The sequence below is a fragment of the Lampetra planeri genome, chromosome 34 (assembly GCF_965212315.1).
Source record: "Lampetra planeri chromosome 34, kcLamPlan1.2.h2, whole genome shotgun sequence".
NCBI classification, from domain to species: domain Eukaryota; kingdom Metazoa; phylum Chordata; class Hyperoartia; order Petromyzontiformes; family Petromyzontidae; genus Lampetra; species Lampetra planeri.
This window is the reverse complement of record NC_136140.1, coordinates 1,247,289-1,270,701: the sequence shown is the minus strand read 5'-3', so window position 1 is coordinate 1,270,701 and position 23,413 is coordinate 1,247,289. Positions and strand designations below refer to the sequence as shown.

The 23,413-nt window shown below is 50.7% G+C and overlaps 1 protein-coding gene across 8 annotated transcripts in view; it reads left to right on the top strand.

The window, feature by feature from the left end:
• The window catches only part of LOC144730017 (forkhead box protein P1-like), a 401,316-nt gene that overhangs the window by 333,748 nt on the left and 44,155 nt on the right, over window positions 1–23,413 (top strand). For all 8 annotated transcript variants that reach the window (XM_078610465.1, XM_078610470.1, XM_078610471.1 and 5 more), the window contains 3 exons: window positions 7,283–7,493; window positions 11,931–12,034; window positions 12,419–12,520. In XM_078610465.1, coding sequence (XP_078466591.1) covers window positions 7,283–7,493; window positions 11,931–12,034; window positions 12,419–12,520 — 417 coding nt within the window. The remainder of the gene's footprint in view (window positions 1–7,282; window positions 7,494–11,930; window positions 12,035–12,418; window positions 12,521–23,413) is intronic.

Here is a 23,413-nt window from a genome sequence, read left to right as displayed (position 1 = left end):
ACCCCCCCCCCGCCTTTCGCCAGGACTGTAATCTGATTACAGAAAGCAGTTTTGAAATGACTTTTTTAGTGGGCAATATAGGGCAGAAAAATTCGAACATAATTGATGCTATACTCCTGATTTATGTCCTCATATTCAAAGGCTCTAAGCTGAGACAGCCTTGCATTTGATGAATATTAATAGTGGGAATTTATTACCAAGGTGAAATGAGCTCTGAAGATCCATCAATGTACCCTTAGCACTATCACTATATGAACACATGGCATGGCTGCAACCCGAGTTATATTATGCCATTAACTGGAGGCACAGTACTTCATTAAACCTTACCTTGTGGCCATGCCACGGCTGGATAAGAATCATTATTAAATCTACAGATATAGAATAATGGTGTTCTTCGCTCAAAACCGGCTGCATGGAATTTACCAAAGGAAAGGGCCCCGCTCGAAAAAAGTGAAAACACACTCACTTTTCACAAGTTTGATCTCCGTGGTTTCGGAAAAGTAAAACAACTAAAAAAAGTAGTTACTTTTCATCATTTAAAGCATTTCACGTTTTGATGGCGTGAACAGCGAATAAAAGAGCCTTTCATTCTTTATTTAAATACACTTTATGGGTACACCTTTTTTCCGGGGGTGGGCGAGGAGAGAGAGACAGAATGAAATCTGAATCACGGTAATGGCGAGGTTCAGCCCCGAGCGAGCTGGAAGCTTTCCGCCGCTAATTACGAGAACGTGGCCGCACCTCGAATCGCGGGCGGGCGATTTCCTCCAACCGGAACCGTGTCAAGGGGCGCTTCCAACCCCCGCCTGAGGTAACGTCTGCATTTCACGTGGGTGGGTGGGGGAGGGGGGGTGTGAGGGGGGACAACGTTACGGGGACCAACCCTCTCGCAGGGATGATGGAGAGCAGGGGACCGCGCTGAAACTCTCGTGGGTGATTGTGGATAACCGTAAACTATAACAAAACAACTATAAACACTTTTTCATTACCAGGTAAGGCCCACTGAGCTGTGTAGCTCTTTTTCAGAAGCGACTTGGCCACAAATGGTAGCTCAACGAAGTGGCTTATCACGTAGACATTTCTAGCAGCCGAATATTCAAAACGCGTGACGTTGATTCTAAATGTGGAGGGAAAATCCGGAGGACCCAGAGAAATATCTACACGAACACGGGGAGAGAAACACGCAGACTCCAAATATACATAGGGTCGGGATCGAACCCACGCTCTCCTGTATACCAGGCAATGTCATTAACATTTCCTAGCCACCGTGGCGCCCATGCCTGGAGTGATAGTCTCCAGCCCAACCCGTGTCTCCGTGTGCCCCATTCAAAGGTTGCGATTGCTGGATTCGTGCTCGGGTTGTCGCAGGTGTTTAAATTCACGATCGCCGTCGTTATCACCGCCGTCTTCACTGTCGTCTCTCTTGCCACATTCTTTGTTGTTGCAAAGGAAATATTTCGTTCCGCTTTTTCAACAATCAGTCGCTTTAAATGATCGGTTGAAATGTAAAAAAAATTGGGACAGATAAAAATCCTATCCGCCTATCGTCATCATGATAAAAAAAAAATCTAGATTGAAGAATTCATTTCTTTAGAACTGCTTTTTGCGTTTAGTTTGTTGTCCTTCCAACGCACCTCCGATTAGCACCGTTGGCTACGTACGGTGTGCGAAATAAATGCAACGTGCACACATTAAGCAAGGTAATTGCCGGCATCATCATCGTCATCGTGAATCATCGCCATCCTATTCATCCATCAGGCAATGCCGGCCGCTGTGCCGCGCAGAACAAAGCCGCTCAAGAACTCGAGCAAATATCACAGCCGCCCTTTTTTTGTTTTGAGTCCACAATTATCTCGCTACGCTGCATCGCTCGCTGTTTCAGACCCCCCCTCCAAATAAATAAAAAAACGCCAGTTCATTTATTTATATTTTGTCAGCTGAACGATTCTTATCTAATGTCTGCTGAGAGGTCGGACAATAATACCTCGATGGATTTTTGGCGCTGATAATTTGATAACGACGCGCGCGGCTCCCGCGTGATGAACGCCACGGTGGCGGCCCAGAGGGCCCAGAGGGTGCGCATTTGGGATCCCGAAGCCAAGGGGGGTAATGGAGTGCGGGAAGGGGAGGTGGCGGGGGGAGGTGTTGGGAGGAGAGTGGGGTTACGCCACCGAGAGTTGGAGGGGGGGCCGTGGTGAGTGGGGGGCACGGAGAGGGGAGGAAGCTGGATGGTGTCGAACGGTTCAAACCCATTTTCACACTCGGAGCATTCATAGCCCGCTGCCGCTTCTCGGCAAAATTAACAGCGCAGGTTACTGACGTGAGACAGTATAATAGCAATACGCTCGGCATGCGCCTAACTGGAAATTAAGCCTGGCAGCATGGGTCAGCTAGCTCCATGTCGTTCTGTCTGTCTGCGTTTTTTTTCTCTCTCTCCTCTCTCTCTCTCTCGCTCGCACACATTTTCTCTCCCTCCCTCTTTTCTCCGAGCCTCTCTTTTCCTCCACAGCTGCATTCTGTCATGATTTTATAATTAATGCAATTCCTCGGCGAGTGCGCGCGTGTTATTATCCATCATTTGAAATTAATGACGGGGTAAAGGTCGCCGTCAAATTTTTCCAGTCGGCTGAAGCCTCGCAGCTGCAAAGACGTTCCTTATCGTGCAAAAATGCGGCCAGATTTGCCATCGTGTTTCTGTTTAACGCAGCTCTCAAAATGGTTTTAATTTTCCAACGTGTGTGTACGGTTATATACCGCGTCGCGCAGACTGAACGGCGATGATGAGACTCGCCATCGTGCATTTACCTCCCAATCACCCCCCACCACAACGGCGGCGTGTAGCTCGTGGTGGGGTACAGTGTGGGTGAGCCCTGTGTCTATTGCCCTGTCTGGTTTGTGTCAAGGGTACGCTAAATGCCCACCCCCCACCCTCTTGAAAGAGAGAGGGCCCTCCAGGGTCCTAATGGTCTGGGATGCTGTGTGCCGGATTGACCTTAGCATTTATATCTCTGTACGTACGAACGAAGACAATGGTCACCCATATAGCTTCAACAGACTGTTGGGGCAAGTGCTGTTAGCAAGCACCTATTAAAGCCGGCACAGCACACGAGCGGGTAGGTGGCCAGTACCACGCCAGGCCGCCTTTGTATCTCTAATGGTGATGTTTACACACCACACCAGGTACTCATTTGAGGCTGAGTTTACCTAGGGGAGGCCCAGGACCGGTTCAGATAATCGCTGTTACTGTTGTTGACCGTGAGCGGGAATCGAACCCGGATCGCTGGGTTGGTTGCGCAGTGCGCTCACCGCTGCACGACCGCTAACCGCAGCAACACATACGAACAACACAAATGTATACCAGCAATAATCCATGCGTTACAGCGTGGGGAAAAGGTCAGTTACAATAGAAAGCAATGAATTACCCAAGAATAAATGGTAATCTGCTTATTTATTTAAACTTGCCAAGCCTTAATCTTTGTTGTAATCTTTTAAGTAACCGTTTAAGTTGCATTCTCAAATAAAAATTTCAATTTCTCAAAGGTCTGAGTCAGTAAACCGAATTCATTGTTCTGCAACCTTTTGATGGCCAGGCCCCGGGTTGCAATGAGAGTAGTTTGTCAATGTTTGCTCATTTCTATTGGAGTGAGAGTTTGACAACACATGGTAAAGAGCCCATGTGGACATGCTCTGTGCTGTGATTAAATCGTTCGGTACAATCACGATATAGAAGGGACCTAAAACATGAAAAAAGGGTTTGCTACCAAAACGGCTGCACATCGCAGCCGGCAGTAGAGATTCCACATTGCTATGACAGGGTTGAGTCGTCCTATTATGGCTGCAACGATGCACCTCCAATTGTTGAGCTCACAGCTACACGCATCAAATGATTTTCATCTTTTCTCTACATTTTAATTACTTCTGATTGCACGCACGTGATCCTCTGCAGTCAGCTGAGGCCGCACCGTCCACCGCATTGTTTCAAACGAGCTGAATATTCAATTCCTAAAGAAGCTCCCAGCCAGCGCGCGGTGAGAAACGTCGGACACCGTGCCTAAGTTACTCGACACGGTGACACATCGCAGAGAGCCACGCGGACCCTACCGCGAAAACCCACGCGGTCCTAGAATCCATCCCTGGCAAGCTCTTCTGCACGTTTGTTGAACTTCTTTCGCGCCGTACGTAGCCGACCGCGCTAATCGGAGGCGCTAGAGGGTGTATTGGGCCTATTCGTCGACTATGCTGGCCAGACTTCTTGAAAGAGGTAGCGACACCGACACTTTGCCTCCACTGCACATGACCTGTCGACTGTGGTGGAACCCCTTTATTCTGCTGGGCATGACACGGGCCGGGCGATATAATAAACTTGTCCAACCATTCCGGTTGCCACCCCGGGAGATGGAATTGAACCGACAGCCTCTGGATGAATAGTCCACGGAGGCTAAACCTTACACCACGGTGGCATGTGCGCGAGACCGCTACGACCGCAGACATTAACGAAGATTCGCCAATGTGCTTTCGTGGACACGCAAAGGCGGACCGCCGGGAAGTCCGTGCATCAATTACATTCGCCGCGTCGAACCCGAGAAGAATTAACGGGAGAACAAAACAATGCGCCTCGTGAAAGAACAAACATGTTTGTTCGTGGCGTAACCGACGGCAAAGATTACAACAAAGCCCTCTGCGCTCCCCGGCGTCTGCTCGCGCACGATGATGCATCGGAGCCCCCGGCGCGACGCTGCTGCGCCGCCTGTTGCCCCCACCCCACCTTGACGCGGTACGGCAGGTGCCACGGACTGCAGAGGAGTGCGGTAATTCAATCCCACGACTCGCGAATTTCAGAAGGCACCCGTTCTGCAGGAGGTGCGGGGGGGGGAGGGGGCCCTCTCGTACTCGAACGGGCGGCCAAAGCCGCGCGGCAATTCCGACATTAATTTTTTTTGTCAAATTAACCCCCCCGATACTTGTGGCGTGAGTTCAAATTTCCCGTTTCGTCAAACCCACGCACGGAAGCGGAATGCCTCTTCAGACAATTTTCGGTGAATTGATTACGCCCTCGTGTTTAAGTGCTCGCGATCGCATTTGTTATATTTATTTTCCCGCTCGCAAAGTCCGGCCTCTTGCGACGGACGGCGTCGTAGCCCGCGCGGGCTACGGAGGGAAGCGTCCCCGTGAAACGAATGAGCAACGGGCCCTCATTTCACGCCTTCATGAAGTCGACTGTAGGGTGAAACAGTTAAATAATGCATGTCGCATGCGCAGCCCGCGCCGGGATGCAATCTCTTTGCGAGGCGCAAGTGATCATTAGATTTCCGCCGAGCATCGCTCGTCTAATCAAAGGCCTACCTGTGACAGCCCCTTGTTGGAATTAGCCCTGAGAGCCCGCTGGCTAAGAACCTGTTAGCAACACCACCACTGAGTGGTGTCACCAAAGTCATTCTGGGAACCGTACACATTTTCTATTTATCTTCGTCTAAAACTTGGTTGGTTCCCGGGATTTTGGTCGCTGGCCACGCTTAATTTCCCCGCACGCTTGCGCGCATGTGCGAATGGGTGATTATTGTTTTTGTATGTTTATCCTACTACGTGTGTGTATTGTATCGTCAACGTGCAGTTAGTCGAAAGGCCGCTTGCCTATCGACTAACTGCCGTGCCGGGAGATCGAGCCGGCGATCTCCGGATTGCAAGTCCAGTGCGCTGACCCTGCAACGCATATAAATACATTTTTAAAAAATGGTTTGGTGCCCTTGACGTTATTTTTGTTGAGCTTTCTCAGATCTTTGCGGGTAATAGGTCATGTGCTACGTTCCCAATTGTTTATATTTGTTCACACACACACAGTACATATATAGAGACAATATACATGGACCTCCAGTTAGCCTATACAGCATGGCACCAAGTGCTTTCAGCACTAAGCACCTATTATGTACACATTCACATATGCACTCGCATGCATGCATGCATACACTCAATACACCCTCAAACACACTCACATTCAAAAACAAAGATCCCCTGTATAGCCTTTAACAGGCTGTTAGGACAAGTGCTGTTAGCGAGTACCTATGAAGGCCGGCACGGGCACACTCGGGGGTGGGTGGCCAGCACCTAGCGGAGGCCCCAGGACCAGTTCAAATATTTGCCACTGTTATTGATCGTTAGTGGGAATCGAACTCGGCTCGCCGGGTCCATAACCACTGCACTACTGCTCATTCACAGACTCGCTCAACATATGCACTTTTACACATCCACTCACCCCCAGAATCGATCGGTGAGAGTCCCCGGACAACTTCAGATGCCATGTGGCACGAATGCTTTTCACGGCTGGGAATAGAACCTGGCCACATGCATTTAGCAATTGACTTTATACATCCTTCCTACATCTGGCCCTCTCCAAAAAAAACTCTAAAGGTACATTTTGTACGCATCCAATCAGCCACACGGCCTTCTGAGAGTGATTTTTTTTTCTGAAGCATTGGTTTAGTACGTAGCAGCATACTGTGGACCAGTTTAGACATTTATTGTATCATCATCAGCAGAGTCGAGCCTGCCTTATAAGACAGTTTGGTCATCATCTCCTACACTCGCAGAGCATATGAAGTTGTCAGTAACCTTCCACCTTTGTCTGCCCGGGGATGATGTTCACACACTGAACCACATATCAAGTTATGGGTGAGTCGACTTTAAGAGCCCAGGATCGGTTCTGTGATCATTTTTCGATGATTTCAAATAATCTAAATTAAACAAATATTTTACCAGGTAAGGTCCACTCAGCTATGTAGCTCTTTTCCAGAAGCAACCTGACCACAAATGAAGGCTCAACGAAGTGGCTTATCACGTGGCAATTTCTAGCAGCCAAATTTTCTTTAACGCATGTTTCTGAAAATGGAGGGAAAACTGGAGGATCCGGAGAAAAATCTACTCGACCACGAAGAGAATATGAAAACTTCAAATATACAGGCGTCGGGATCTAATCCAAGACCTCCTGCATAGCAGGCGAGGTAGTTAATATCTCGCCATGCTAGGGGCAGGGATAATGACACGTGCAACTTGTGTGTGACGTCAGTCAATAGAACACAGAACGCAGCGTCACCGCGTCACCTTTACGCGTCTCGACGTCGGCTGCCCGCCACGGCTTGCGCGGTGGAAAAGCGAATGCCGTGCTCCCTGACCCACGCTGGCACGGCTCGGGGGTGTGAGTGGAAAAGAGAGGCACAAGCTCGTGCTCGGGTTTCTCACGCACGCGCGCAACGATGACGCCCCCCGCCTTGCGATGTTTTTGCCGCAGCTGAACCTGGTGTCGAGCGCCACTCTGGCCAAGAGCACCCCCGAGTCTCCGTCCCAGGGCATGCTGCCTCACCCGGCCAGCACCCCGACCGCCACGTCCGTCATCACGGCGCTCCCGCCGGGCCCCCCCATGCTGCACGCGCCCGGCCTGCACGCCATGGGCCCCATTCGCCGGCGCCACTCGGACAAGTACAACCTGCCCGTGTCATCAGGTGAGAGCGCTTCTGTTGCTGCTGCACCACTGATGATTATCCTGCAGATTTTGGTGGTGGTGGTGGTGGTGGTTGCGATCGCAAAGCCAGCAAAGGTTACGACGATCCCCCCCGATGGCGGTAGCCGTGGCACCTGCTTGTGGAAAAATATCTCCGGTCGCCTCTGTAACCCACCCTGTGCCCGGCTCCACCAGAGCTACCCCGGCGCCTCTCCTGCTTTCGTTCCCGAACGCGCGCTAGCGCGGGAGACCCAGACAGGTGTGAACGCGTGAAGGCCTCTTTCCACTCCCCCACCCCACCATCATCACTTGCAAATGAATCCCACCACACTTAACCTCGATACCGCCGGAGCTGTTGGCCCGCCACTCACGCCGCTGCGACGTGCTTGCCGACGGGAGCTCCGTGGAGGGCCGCGATAAAAACGCTCGTCCGTCCGCGGGAGCCAAGAGGGAGAGATATTAAAAGAAAAAGCTGAAGGCAACCATTGGGAGCTGATTTTCTCTGGCATTGACGTAGCATTGTGTTGGAGAGCACCAAATTTCGATGCGCACAAAAGAAAAGATGACTTGTATGTGTGTACATACGCAAACTCTTTTCACTGTGGTTCTCCAACCATTGCACCGCACAACCGGATTGCCGTATGTATGTATGGTGAACTTCTGTCGCGCCGTACGTAGCCACCCAGTTTAATCGGAGGTGCCGGAGAAGGACAAGAAACTAAACGGAAAAATAACTTCTGAAGATTACACAAAGAGGTACGACTCCCTGTTCGTGTCTCCGCTGTGTTCGTGCGTGACTGCGTGTGCGTGCGTGACTGTGTGCGTGTACTCCTTGCCCAACTTCGTGCGTGACTGCGTGTGCGTGTGCGATGTCGCACAGCGGCACAGGGCGACCTGAAAGCAACAAACGATGAAGTCCCTCACAGTGGCACCCTGACGCAGCTGGACAATGCATTCTCATCAGAGCTGCGGAAACCTCAAATTCAAACTCCCCCCCCCCCCCCCCCCGTTTTGCTTTATAAAACGTGTTGGGATTAATGTTGTTACCAAGCACCTATTAATGCCAGCACGACGCGCTTTGGTGGTGGTATAACAAACATCCCTGAGCATACTTCACCGCGCTGGTGGGTGCGGGTTGGCAGAGAGGGCAGTGCAGAAGACACGGTGGATGTTCCTTCACTGCCCTCTACTGCCCACGGCACCTCCTGCACCTGCCATTTGTGTGCCTGGTGGTTGCCCATCCAAGCGCTACACAGGCTCAACCCTGCTTAGCTTGCGAGGTCTGACTCGATCTCGGGGTGGGGAGGATGGGGACGTTCCAGATTTGTGAAAAAGAGCTTCATAGCTCATCGGATTTCTCCACGATAAATTAAGATTCGGATTCTGAGATGATTTGGCAACATTCGAAAGGTGTAGTAACAACGGAGAATAATTGTATCGGCTGATGTGTTAATTGCACTATATCACATCAGTCACGAATGCCAATGTGTTAATATTCATGCCTAGGTTGCCCACACTCAATGCGGTAGATGCGTTCCAAAACAAAGGCACGCAAAGCGAAAGAGCACGGGGAGACAGCTGTCTGCCGAGTAATGCACACAGTACACGCACAGTACACACACAGCGCACACACAATACACACAGTACACACACAGTACACACACGGTACACACACAGTACACACACAATACACACAGTACACACATGGTACACACATAGTACACACACAGCGCACACACAATACACAAAGTACACACACAGTACACACACAGCGCACACACAATACACAAAGTGCACACACAGTACACACACAGCGCACACACAATACACACAGTACACACACAGTACACACACGGTACACACACAGTACACACCCAATACACACAGTACACACAAGGTACACACACAGCACACACACAGCACACACACAATACACAAAGTGCACAAACAGTACACACACGGTACACACAGTACACGCACAATACACACAGTACACACATGGTACACACACAGTACACACACACCGCACACACAATACACAAAGTACACACACAGTACACACACGGTATACACACAGTACACACACAATACACACACAGTACACACACGGTACACACAAGGTACACACACAGCGCACACACAATACACAAAGTACACACACAGTACACACACGGTACACACACAGTACACACCCAATACACACAGTACACACAAGGTACACACACAGTACACACACAACACACACGGTACACACAAGGTACACACACAGTACACAAAGTACACACACGGTACACGCACGATGTTGTCCCACGTCCGACCGCATAGCCGCACGCGAGAGAATTCAAAGCGCATACTGGGGTGACTTTAGCATCGGGCCAGGGTTCGCGCCAACTGATCCAGCATCGATCCGAAGAAGACCACCGTACAAAAGAGCAACATCGCGCAAACAACGAGCGCTCGCTCGCGTCAACCTTCCAAGCCACTTTGAGACGTAATCTGTTCACCGTTTCGAGCTCTCGCTCGGAGACGAACAAACGACGGCGGCGAGTCACGGCCACGGCGATCGCTTTTACCGCCCCGTGTCGCTCACGAAGACGACGGCAATCGGTTTAACCGCCCCGTGTCACGCACGAAGACGACAGCGATCGGTTTAACCGCCCCGTGTCACTCACGAAGACGACGGCAATCGGTTTAACCGCCCCGTGTCACTCACGAAGACAACGGCAATCGGTTTAACCGCCCCGTGTCGCCCACGAAGGCGACGGCGATCGGTTCAACCGCCCCGTGTCGCACACGAAGACGACGGCAATCGGTTCAACCACCCCGTGTCGCACACGAAGACGACGGCGATCGGTTCAACCGCCCCGTGTCGCCCAGGAAGGTGACAGCGATCGGTTTAACCGCCCCGTGTCGCGCACGAAGACGACGGCGATCGGTTTAACCACCCCGTGTCGCTCACGAAGGCGACGGCGATCGGTTTAACCGCCCCGTGTCGCCCACGAAGACGACGGCGATCGGTTTAACCGCCCCGTGTCACACACGAAGACGACGGCGATCGGTTTAACCGCCCCGTGTCACACACGAAGACGACGGCGATCGGTTTAACCACCCCGTGTCACGCACGAAGGCGACGGCGATCGGTTTAACCGCCCCGTGTCGCCCACGAAGACGACGGCGATCGGTTTAACCGCCCCGTGTCGCCCACGAAGACGACGGCAATCGGTTTAACCGCCCCGTGTCACACACGAAGACGACGGCGATCGGTTTAACCGCCCCGTGTCGCGCACGAAGACGACGGCGATCGGTTTAACCGCCCCGTGTCACACACGAAGGTGACGGCAGTCGGTTTAACCGCCCCGTGTCACGCACGAAGACGACGGCGATCGGTTTAACCGCCCCGTGTCGCGCACGAAGACGACGGCGATCAGTTTAACCGCCCCGTGTCGCACACGAAGGCGACGGCGATTGGTTTAACCACTGCCCTCGGCACCGCAAAGCCAAGAGGGGGTGGGGGGGCACCACCTCCGATGTGGCACTGTCGGCTGCGCCATCGTGCATGAGAACGCGTGCCGAACAACGTGCCCGCTCGCTCGTATTTATTTGCGCTAATTAGGCGCAATTGTAAACACCGTGTCACATTACGTTGCGTTGCAATTAGGCATTTGAAATGATAACGTGCCGTTTGCATGTTTTTTCGTAAAAAAAAAATCTTGAACGAAAACACGCGCTGTTGTCATTGTTTACCGTGTCAGTGAAATATTTGCCTTGTTCACGCATAAATGCATACATATATATTAAGCATTTGCTACGAATTGATGTGTATATACTGTGGAAGTATTTTTTTTTACTGATAAAATGTATAGTTCTAAACAAATGGTTTATTGAAATGGGATTCATACTGTTTAAAAATGTGTAGTGATTTAAAACAAAATGTAATCTCGATCGTCATCATATAATTGCATTTTCCATCATAATCATGACGATCATATAATGGCTATTACTGCGATCATAAGATATATTGGTGAGAAAAATGAATAAAACATCAAAATCATGGAAACCTAACATTTAATGGAACCATAAATTAATTATCATCATCAAAGTCTGTTACTATGTTGACCATCAAGACATACTTTTAAATTCTTTCCACACAAGGGATTTCATCGTCACCACCATCATGATTAGAAACAATGGATATCCTCGCCACCATCATAATCATCTTGGCATAGAATGGATCTCACCGTCACCATCATCATCTTTACATACAATGGACTTCATCATCACCATCATCTTTACACACAATGGGTCTCGTCGTCACGACCCATCATCACGGAACGCGCGAGCAGCACCGCGGTTCCTGCGTGCGCGCGACGACTGTTCTCCTGTGCCCTGTGTGCTCAGCCACGGTTTCTGTGTGTACAATCGGGATGGTGTTTCGCAGCCACGCTGCATGTGATTGTCGCAACAGAGCTCGCACAGAACCAGGAGTTCTACCAGAATGCCGAGGTCCGGCCGCCCTTCACGTACGCGTCCCTAATCAGGCAGGTGCGTATCGCCCGCATATGCAAATTTTGCTCTTTGAAACGCGTTTGTGGGTAAAAGCAGACACTTAAAAACAATGAGTTGTGATGGCTCGCTCTATCCGGGCCTTCTCAAATGCACTCGGGTCATTACGGGCGCCGTTATTAAGTGCGAGTCTGCCTCCCCGGAATGTAATAATGAGACAGTGATTATGAATTTTTGATGTGCCCTTTACGTTCGCGCGATGTTGAGCGCCGTGGCGAAGGCGTTGAGAGGTAAAAACGCGGCACGCGCGCCGCGCGCCTGCCTTTCCCTTCTCGCCTCGCTCTTCCCTCCTCCTCCTCCTCCCTACTCCTCCTCTACCTCCTCCTCCCGCCTCCCCCCCCCCCCGCCCCCGTCTTTCCATAGGCCATCGTAGAATCTCCGGACAAGCAGCTCACCCTCAATGAGATCTACAACTGGTTCACCCGGAGATTTGCGTACTTCCGGCACAACGCCGCCACGTGGAAGGTAGCGCGCACACACGTCCCAAACCGTTCGCCTGGGTCCCTCGCACAAAAGAGGGCTCCTCCGATTAGCATGGTTGGCTACGTACGGCGCGAAAGAAGTTCAACGTACGTGCGGCCCCGCAAGCGGGGACTACAGATGGTGGGATAAGGGGCTCCCACGCAGCATTCTGCCCCGGGCCTCCGGGAATCTCTGGGTGGCTCTGCTGATGAGAAGAGAAGTGTAGAGAGTTTGCCGCAAATTGGCGACACTATGCTTTAAGATCCATCATAATCGTACCGTCCAATTAGGAATATCTTTGCAAACAAAATTGTCTTCATATTTATTTATGTACAGCCAAATTGCTTCATGAAATAACAAAAATGAACGTTCGCAATGATGCAGTAATTAAAGTTTTTTTTTATCACTATTACCCTTTAAAGTAGTGCTTTGTCATGCAGATTTCTGGATGGCCTGACAGCATGAGCTTATGTGCTTTAGATTTCGAAGTTGCAGTGGTTGTAAGACCTACGGATTATGATGATGTGTGGACTGCAGTTGGATAACTCTGAAGTGATCTTTATTCACACTGGAAGTACTGTACATCAAAGCACAGAAGCAAGAGGATAAAAAATGCGAAATGCACTCGCAAGCTTCAGGGAAACTTATTTCGCGAAAATGGGCAACTCGGTATTTTTTTTATTTTAATATCACATCGCGTTGTGAAGAATGACTCAAAGACGGCGGTGGTGGGGGGGGGGGTGGTGGACCGTGCGGGGATTATCTCTGTGACAGCCCCGGTGTCGATGGTGGCGGGAGCAGAGATGTGTTTGCGGGAAGCAGTATAGCAAGCGGGTTGCGGGCCCGTCCTCGTGGATCTTTGAGCGCTAGTCCGGCAAATCTCACTGCCGTGTGAGTGTCTCGGGAGAGTCAATGGCTAAGGGAGTAAACCCCTACAGAAAATCAGGAGTGGGGTCCCTTAAGCGGTTTTGTGATGAACAGCGGCACATTCCCGGCACACCCTGCAGCCAAACTGGTACCAAACGTCGTGCTACGCACTCCTTTGGACCTCACCAGCAAGGTCGAGGGGGGGATCCTGACGCATGAGCAACCCAGGATTTCCAGAGTAACCTGCCCAAGCTTTGCGCCACCAAGAGGTGCAAACATGGGGAGAGGACACTCTTCCTCGGCCACCTAATCGTGGCCAAGAAACACGGATGGCAGCAGTCACGGGTTATAAGCTCACTTTGGATTGGCGTTAAAAATGGGCGCCACGGATTGCCATCGTCGGTGGGAGTTGTCATTGCACCCCAATGGATAGCTACTGCCACCCGCCTCAAGCTGGGCAGCCCCCGGCCAATAAGGTGCTTTCCCGCCACGGCTCACCTGCTCCAATGGGTGCTTGGAGCTTATGGTTCATCACCAGACAAGTGGCCTGCAACACCTGCACTAGACAAAGGCAAAATAAAAGGAAAGAAGGTACCAGCTCTTCATTTTGCAAGCTGCAATGCACGTGCAATATCTTCTGGACTCTCCAAAGATCTATTGCAGATTGAGGACATCCGCAAGGCTGCAGTTATCGACAGGAAGCTGGCGAGACTCCACGTGGATATTGCAGCACTGCAGGAGACCCGGCTTGCTGGCAGTGGCTCACTACGAGAGAGTGACCACACTTCCTACTGGCAAGGCAAAGAGCAGAACGAACCAAGGCAACACGGTGTTGGGTTCGCCGTCAAAAACACACTCCTTGGCATGATAGAACCACCAACCGCAGGCTCCGAGCGGATTCTGCCCATGAGACTGCTTCTGGCCATGTAAGCATCCTGAGTGTCTTCACCCTAACACTCTACTCACCTCCGGAGATTCATGACCAGTTCTATGAAGAGCTTCACAATATTATTCGCAAAATCCCCAGCTCTGAGCACATGTTTCTATTGGGAGACTTCAATTGAAGGGTTGGGGCTGACGACAACGCGTCGCCCGCATGCCTTGGCTATCACGGCATCGGAAGATGAATGCCAGTGGCCAAAGACTACTGGAGCTCTGCTCATACCACAATCTCTTTTTCACAAACTCATTCTTTCTCATAAAACCATGCCATAAAGTATTATGGAGACATCAAATGTCTCTTAATTGGCACCAACTGGACCTTGTCATCACCCAACGAGCCCTCCTCAACTCACTACTCATCACACGCAGCTACCGCAGTGCAGTCTGTGACATCGATCACTCACTGGGATCCAGCAAGGTCAGACTACGCCCCAAAAAGATACACCGCCTCAAACACAAGTGCTATCTACGCATCAAATCTGCCAAAACCTCCCTCCCAGAGCTCACTCAATCATTCCAACACAGCCTTGAGCAGTCCCTACACAACACACCAGATGGAAGCGTGGAGACAAAGTGAGCGTACATCAGAGACGCCATCTTCAATGTAGCCATCAATACATTCGGCAAGCAGACAAGGCAGAACACAGACTGGTTTGAGGAACACCTGGCTATATTGGAACCCATCCTCCAAGCCAAGCACATGGCGTTCCTGAAGTACAAGCAAGTCCCAAGTACAGGATCATGAAGGGCTCTGAAAGCTGCCCGCAGTGCAGCTCAAACGACCGCCAGACCGCTGCGCCAACAACTACTGGCTGAACCTCAGCAGTAGGATCCAACTCGCCTCTAACACTGGTAATATCCATGCCATGTATGAAGGCATCCAGACAGCCTTTGGTCCAAACATCAAGAGGACTGCCCCCCTTAAATCCAGCACAGGGGCCATCATCACTGATAAACAAGAGCAAATGGCCAGGTGGGTAGAACACTACTCAGAGCTCTACTCACGAGACAACGGTGTGTCAAAAGCTGCCCTTGCTGCTGTAAAGCCCCTACCAACGAAACATGAACTGGACAATGTTCCAGCCTTGAAGGAACTTGACAACGCCATCAACTCACTAGCCAGTGGCAAGTCCCCGGGACAGGACGGCATCACACCTGAGGTACTGAAATGTGTGAAACCCGCCGTCCTCAGAAAACTCCATGAACTTATCTGCCAGTGCTGGGAAGAAGGAGCAATGCCTCAAGACATGAAAGACTCCAACATCAAGAGGACTATATAGAAACAAGGGTGACTGTGGGGAGAAATATCGAGAACAGAGAATGCCCAGTACTTGGCAGTCATTGGTCTTACAAAGGCCTTTGACCTCATCAGTAAGGGAGGCCTCTTCAAACTCCTCAAAGTGATCGGCTGCCCACCGAAGCTGCTGGCAGTCATCTCCTCTTTCCATGACAACATGAAAGGAACAATACAGCACAGCGGCACCACCTCAGAGGAATTTCCCATACTCAGCTGTGTTAAGCAGGGGTGCGTGCTTGCCCCAACACTGTTTGGCATCTTTTTCTAACTTATGTCCACACGTGCCTTTGGGACAGCAGAAGAGGGAGTCTTTCTCCATACAAGATCTGATGGCAAACTCTTCAACCTTGGTCGTCTCAGATCCAAAACCAAAGTCCGCAATGTCCTCATCAGAGAACTCCTATTTGCTGATGATGCGCGCTGACAGCTCACACAGAACAAGGTCTGCAGACACTCATCGACCACCTTGCCAATGCCTGCAACAACTTTGGCCTGACAATCAGTCTGAAAAAGACCAATGTCATGGGCCAGGATGTCAGGACACCCCTTCTATAAACATTGGCAGCTACACCCTGGAAGTCGTTCAGGACTTCACCTACTTGGGTTCCACCATCACCTGCAATTTTCCCCTCGTCATAGAGATTTACGAGCACATTGGTAAGGCGTCTACAGGAATGTTCAGGTTGACCAAAAGAGTGTGGGAGAACAAATCTCTAACGCTCAACACCAAAGTGCAGGTGTATCGGGCCTGTGTCCTTAGCACCCTCCTCTCTGGGTCTGAGTCCTGGGCAACATACGCCCATCAAGAACATCGATCAAATACATTCCACCTCCGATGTCTCAGGGGCATCCTCGGTATCAGATGGCGAGATCGCATTCCCAACACCTCAGCCCTCAACTTGGCTAACGCCTGAGATGGCTTGGACACGTGCGCCGCATGCAGGATGGCAGAATACCCAAGGATGTCTTGTACGGCGAGCTGGCATCAGGCACACGGGCCACTGGTCGCCCAGTCCTGCGCTTCAAAGATGTCTGTAAACGGGACATGAAAAGCTGCGACATCAACCCAGGTGACTGGGAGAAAAGTGCCGGCGACCGACTCAGCTGGCAGCAGGCTGTGAAAACAGGCCTCAGGAGAGGCGAGGAGAAAAGACACACTTCCTGGCAGACCAAGAGGGAGCGACGTAAAGAAAAAGCAACAAATACCTCTGGAGCTGCCACCGCATTCACTTGCAATTGCTGTGGCAAGGATTGCCACTCAAGGATTGGCCTACTAAGTCATTCTAGGCGCTACAAAACCTACAGCTGACTTCGTAAGGCACAAAAGAATTGTCTCTCGAGACACACAGGCCTATTGATGAGTCCGGCAACACGTTTCTCTGCGTACATCGCTCTTGGAATTGGTCAGGCCATCCCAAGTGGGATGCGTCTTGAAAACGATTTTCGAGATGCGCCAGTAAGCCTCGTCGTTCTTACACTTTCGCCCTCCCTGTTCACACGGAGGAATTTCACTGAGACCCGTACGTGCGACGATGCTCCGAGACTGAAAAAGTGGCACGTTTCCTGCGTGATTTATAAATGTGTATTTGTGTAAGTGACGCGAGCGTGCAACTTGTGTGCCATAAAAATAACAGTGCACCACGCATTTGCGGGGCCGTGATGATTTCTGGGCGGGTGACATGTTGGATTTACATCTTGTTTTTATTTCCCAGTGCGTAAGTAATTCCCTTTGTATTTATCTCTTTTCCCGGACTCATAAACTAGTCTGACTTAGTGTACACATGGCAGCTCCCACTGATGTGCTTACATTCTGCTGCAGAATCACAGCCTATTGAAAATAAACAAAGCGTAATGACCAAGGGGGCTTGCTTTGTAGTCGTAAGGCATTCTTGTTGCTGGATGGCAACGTTCAATTCAACCTTTCACTCGCTTGAAGATGAAAATGTATTACTAATAATTGGGATGTGGGGATGGAGGGTGGATATTGGTGGTGCGGTGTTACAGCTGTTAGCATGCTGCGCTATGAACTCAACAATTCGAGTTTTGATTCCCAGCCATGGCTATTATCAGTGGTGAGCTAATATCAGCACTGTATTGCCTCAACTGAGTCTCAAGATGCTTTATCTCGGGTGCCGGGTTAACCTCAACACCTCAGTGGCAGCGATACGTTCCGATACGTTCACGGCGTGACCACACAGTGGAGGCAAGGCGGCACAGTGGTTGGATCACACGGCTCATAATCTGAAGGTTCTGAGTTTCAATCCCAGTCAGGGTTCAACTTGGGCCATTATCTCTCTGCCCCAAAGGACACAACCGTTGCCACTGTTTCGGAGAGTCTGGCACCTACCATAGGAATGCAGAATTTCTTCCACTGGCTCAGCACTGCCAATTTAGAGTAGCGCTGCCCCAAGCTCGCTTGCTTATGGAGTCAAACGACATCGTCGTCATCATCATCATCAGCCATGGTCAATCCACTGCTGGATGAAAGTATCTCCAAGAATGGAGACATATACTATCACAGAATGACAATACCCTTCTTACAAATCGTGTGAATGGTATTGACACTTATCGTGAGCTTGTTATTATTACCACTACACTAGTTTACACAGGAAGGCCTCAATGAGTCTCAAGACTGATTTTCAGGAGGCTACTGCCAAGTTTTCACAGTGTGGCGAGGGTATGTGTCCGCTGTGTGCGATCCCTACTGAGTTATTTATAGTTACAATTTGAGTGTTGGGATATTTACCCAGAGAACCCTGGGGAACCGCACGCAGAACAGGGGGAGATCACACGGAGAGAGCAGCCCGTGTCGAGAATCAAACCCGTGTCCTTGTTGCAGTGCGGCACGAGTATTGCCACTGTCGCCCGCATTACAACACATTATATTTTCACATTTACGGGATAGCAAATTCTTGCGCTATAAATATGCAATTACTATATACTGCTTATTACATACATTTAGAAAAAAAGAAATTGAGGAAGAAATTAAATTGAAATGATTCTGAATATCGCGACATATTATTAATATCGTCTTTAATTAAGCTGTTGCCTTCCTTCTCCACTTTGCGTCAAACTCTTGAGCGAGGCTTCCGCGCACATCCACCCCCCGTTCCATTGCGCCGCAGCCTCATTGTCAAGCTGCTTTTACCCTCTAACGCCGCAGCAAAGCGCTTTCATTCGGTGGCACTCTTCAGCACAACATTTCCCTGAGACTTCATCGCCACCGCCACCGCCGCCACCACTGCCACCACCGCCACCACCGCTCATTAAACAAAGCTGGTGACCTCCGGGCCGGTGTGTTTCCACCGAAAGCCTTTCACAACATCTATTGGCGATTAAATGCCGGTAAGCATTCTCATTATCGCTGTTTGCACTTCACGCTTATTCTTAAATGTCAACAGCAAAGGACCTGACAGTGCTTGCATTGGCCGTGTGTGCACGCGTGCGTGTACGTGCGCGCACGCGCGCGTTTGTGTGTATGTATGCGTACACGTGTGTGCACATGCGTGTACGTGCGCGTGTGTATGAGTACGCGCGTCTGTGTGTGTATGTGTACGCGTGTGTGCACGTGCGTGTACGTGCGCGTGTGTGTGCGTACGCGCGTGTGTGTGTATGCATACGCGTGTGTGCACGTGCGTGTACGCGCGTGTGTACGTGTGTATGCGTGCGGGCGTGTGTGTGCGAACACGTGTGTGTACGTGTGTGTACGGTGCGCGCCTGTGCGTGTGTACACGCACGTGTGTGTATATTCTCGTGCGCGCGTGTGTGTGTACGCGTGCGTGTACGCGCGCGTGTGTCCGTTCCTACACGTATGAATTCACATGCCCGGGTGCCCAAATTGCAATTCTCCAAGCTCATTTTCGCTTTTCCATCAAGCTCTCCGCTTCAGGAGGGGGGAGCAGCAGAAATAATTCTTTATGCTTCACCGTGACACGTCCCTAATTTGGTGCAATTAATAGCACAGTGCTGTTTGGAGGCTGGGAGGTTTCTGACACTGTAATTACACCTTAAGTGTTAGATCGCTGCGCCGACCACATTAGTTGAGAGTGATGGCTCCTCAGCCCTCATAAGCAGCTTCCTAATTAAGGGCAGCCAAGCTATCCTTGTTCTTAAGGAGGCAGCATAAGTCTGGCCCGGTTTATATGTAATATATACAGTCTTGGAAGGAACTTAACCCTTTAATTCACCTGCACACACTTGCTTTAGATGTATGGGGGGGGGGCGGGGGGGTACTTTGTGCGGTGGCACTGAAATGAATGCGCGCGCGTGTGTTTAGAATGCAGCATATGGCATAAGTGATCCTGGTTATCGAAAATAGTGGTTGTCACTGCCATTTGACGATCTCAGCGACCCGCGTTGCATTCTTGACCACAGAAAACGCTCCCAATGGCCAATTGGTAATGAGAATTTGGCTTGGGCCTCCCCTACGGCAGCTCATCCTAAAATGAGCATCCGGTAAAGTGGGGTGCGGTCATCAATGAGCGCCGCCGGGGAGACGAAGGCAGCAGTGCACGCGCGGCTCTTACCCGCACCACCACCACCAGCAGCAGCAGCAGCAACATTCTGCGCTGTGACAACCTTAACAGGGCGTTCCTGACTGCGCTTGCCCCGTTATTCTCAAACGGCGTAATGGGAGATGTGTGCCTTTGTTGCTGCTGCGGCTGCTGCTGCGCAGGTCGAACGCGGTCGCGGACCGCGGTCAGTCCGGCGGCCGCGTGGGCCGCGGCGGCCTGTCGCGTCGGGACGCGATGCCGGCCGCACCACGTTGTACCTCGCGCCGTCGTTTTTAACTTCCGGCACAATTTTAATTTCTGAAACGCTGCCAGCCCTTTAAACGCTTTTGGGCAATTATAGGTGGAGCCACGGGAGGGAGGAGTGGGTGAGGGACAAAAAAAATCTAATAATTAAACGGCATGTGCCGGAGCTCGGATGATTGCCCCCATGGGGGTGTGGGGGTGGATCAGGAGAAAAGAATTTGTCAGGATGTGAGCGCTCGGGAAGGAAGGGGATGGGAAGTGGGGTCGAGGGAGGGTGGGGGGGTGTCAAGGGAGACGAACAATACGAGGTGTGGTCTCATCCCGCCTTCAACTATCCAAGCCGCGTTCCTGCTCGCGCTTCGACGAGGCAGCGAGGAGGGGCCTTTCGTTCCCCCGCCCCCCTCCGATTGGCACGGTTGGCGTACGTGCGGCGCGAAAGAAGTTCTACGTTATCGCCGGGCCTCACGGGAAAGGATTCGAGCCTCCGCCGCACCGCACGATTCACACCGACAGAGCGAGGGGAGGCTGCGGAGCAGTGACGTGGAGGAGATGATGCGCGACGCAAAATTCAATGCAGATCTTAAAACCACGAAATAAAATGCCACGAAAAACAAGAGTAAGACTTGTATAACCAGTGCAGAGGATGATGATGATGATGATAATGATTGATGATACGATACGATGCAGTTTTAATTTCACCAGGTCATTAGTGCACTTGCTGTTTGTGCTCTTGGACCTCGTCTTATCGTGCAAGGTTCTCACACGGGCGCTTCGTGGCACAGATGGGTGTAGTCTGCACTAGTTTCGCAAGAGCAGGCAATGTTGCTTCGTGGCTTTACCTTATTTGGTCAATTACCAAGTAATATTCAAATTTGGCATATATTTATTGTGACGTCAGCATAGTGTGTTCGTTTCAGTCACGGGGATCATTAATGTCCATAATAGAGTTTTTTGGGTTAGATCGCGGAAACATAATTGTGTCGTTAAACCCACCACCACGTGACACAGCCAATTAGTAAGGTTTGTCACTTAACAAAACATACCAATTCGTTACTCGTGTAATGAGCGACTTCCGCAGACACGTCGTGTAGAGGGTACTTATTCACAAACGGGCACAACACAGGCCAACCTTATCTTCTCATTCTGAGTACAACACTTAGATGTTAGCGTCTCTACTGGCTACACACATGGTCGATCACACGGCGTGGTTCCACCCGTCCACTCTCGGCTCTGCCGCTAGCTGGCTGGTGATGGAACCCCGCAGGAGATCTTCCACGTGGGCGGACGACGGAGAGAGATGGCGGCGAGTAGCGACGCAGTCCGGACCCAAGACTCCACACACGGACCCCGAGCCCTCGTCCGCCCCTGCTTATATCTCCCCAGGCGCGGCTAGGCTCCGCCTCTGGCCACGTCCTATCGTGGAAACTTCGCCACCCACTGGCAGACCGATGCCCCCGGTTGTCACTTTCGCAAATGGAGACCCAATCCTGGTCTCTTGAGTTCTCATCACCTGGTTCACAAAGTAAACTTGAAACATTCTCCTTGTTCTATTATTTTCCCACGGTTTTGTATCTCAGAGGTGGCAACCGTGAGTGTGGGCAGACAGAGAAGTGTAGTTGATTCAGGATTCCATTGGAGAGCCGGTGAGTAGACGTAAATAAAATCAATACCTGCTGATTTCTGGTAATTCACACTTAAAAAATTGGGGCCATATGAATCGTTCAACTTAACAATGATAATGAAATCGGCTCGTGCGTCAGTGCTTTGCGGATTATTACATCGATGTCTCAGAGAGGCCTTCTTCCAGCCATGGGATTGATCGTGGCCGATGTTGATTTGGAGAGAAAAAAAACCCCCACGAATTACATTTCCATAATTTCCATTTTTACTACGCTGGAAAAATCATGCGACGATTCTACGTAATGCATTTTTCCTGGAAACTTTTACATTTTAAGAATGTGCGCTTATTAAAGGGTATATTTTATGTGGTTTAGGCAGGAGTGAAGGAAGAAGAAGAAGAAAGCCCCACCTATTTTATGATTTACAAAGGGCCTGCCTTGTGAAATCATTGTTCACGCTTTGCCATACAAAATCGCGTTCTTCTTTCATGCTGTCCAGGTGAAAATGTCAGCAGTAATGCAAATGACGTCCCTTCCCCAATTCGGCACATAACTCATTTCATATGTGCATCATGTAAGATAAACAGTACATTACTTCAAGCCTATTTTCACCTCCATTGTTATCATTATTTGCATAAACGCCCTGCTGTCAATGCCGATAAGGCTGGCGACATTGTTTTGGGGGGCGGGGTGGAGTTAAGGGACGTCTTATTTCATTCATTTCTCTCGAGTTAAGGAGGAAGAAGGCCTCCATCGCGGGTGGAACACGTTCGGGAATCGCGCTTCTGCGTTCCACCGGCGTCACGTGACCGTCGCGCGTTCCCCGGACGGCCACGCCATCCCTGCTGTTGCTGCTGTTGCTGCCGTCCCTGCTGTTGCTGCGGGCCACGGCCGTGGCTCGCCGTGCGGCCCGCACTTGGCGGTACAGAAAGTAGGCGACTGACATCGCGCAAACCTGTGAGCGTAGTTCGTCCTCCGGTTTTTCCCCTCCACGTTTAGAATCAACACGCGTTTAGAGTGTTTGGCTGCTATAAATGTCCACGTGATAAGCCACTTCGTTGAGCTATCATTGGTGGCCAGGTCGCTTCTGAAAAAGAGCAACATAGCCCAGTGGGCCTTACCTGGTAAGATGAAAGTTTAGTTTGGTTTATGGTGGGCTGGGGCAGCACACGACGTGGGACCGGGTGATCGAGAACAATGACGGAGCGAGTCCGAGAGGACGCGAGCAGAGCAGGTGCTCCGGTCAGTTATTGCTCAGCTTGGGGAGGGTTTTTTCATCCAGCAGTAGATGTATTCTATGTAAGTATGTTGAACATCATTCGCGCCGTACGTAGCCAACCGTGGCAATCAGAGGTGCGGGTGAAGGATAACAAACTAAACACAAAAAGCAGTTCTAAATAAATGAGTTTCCAAT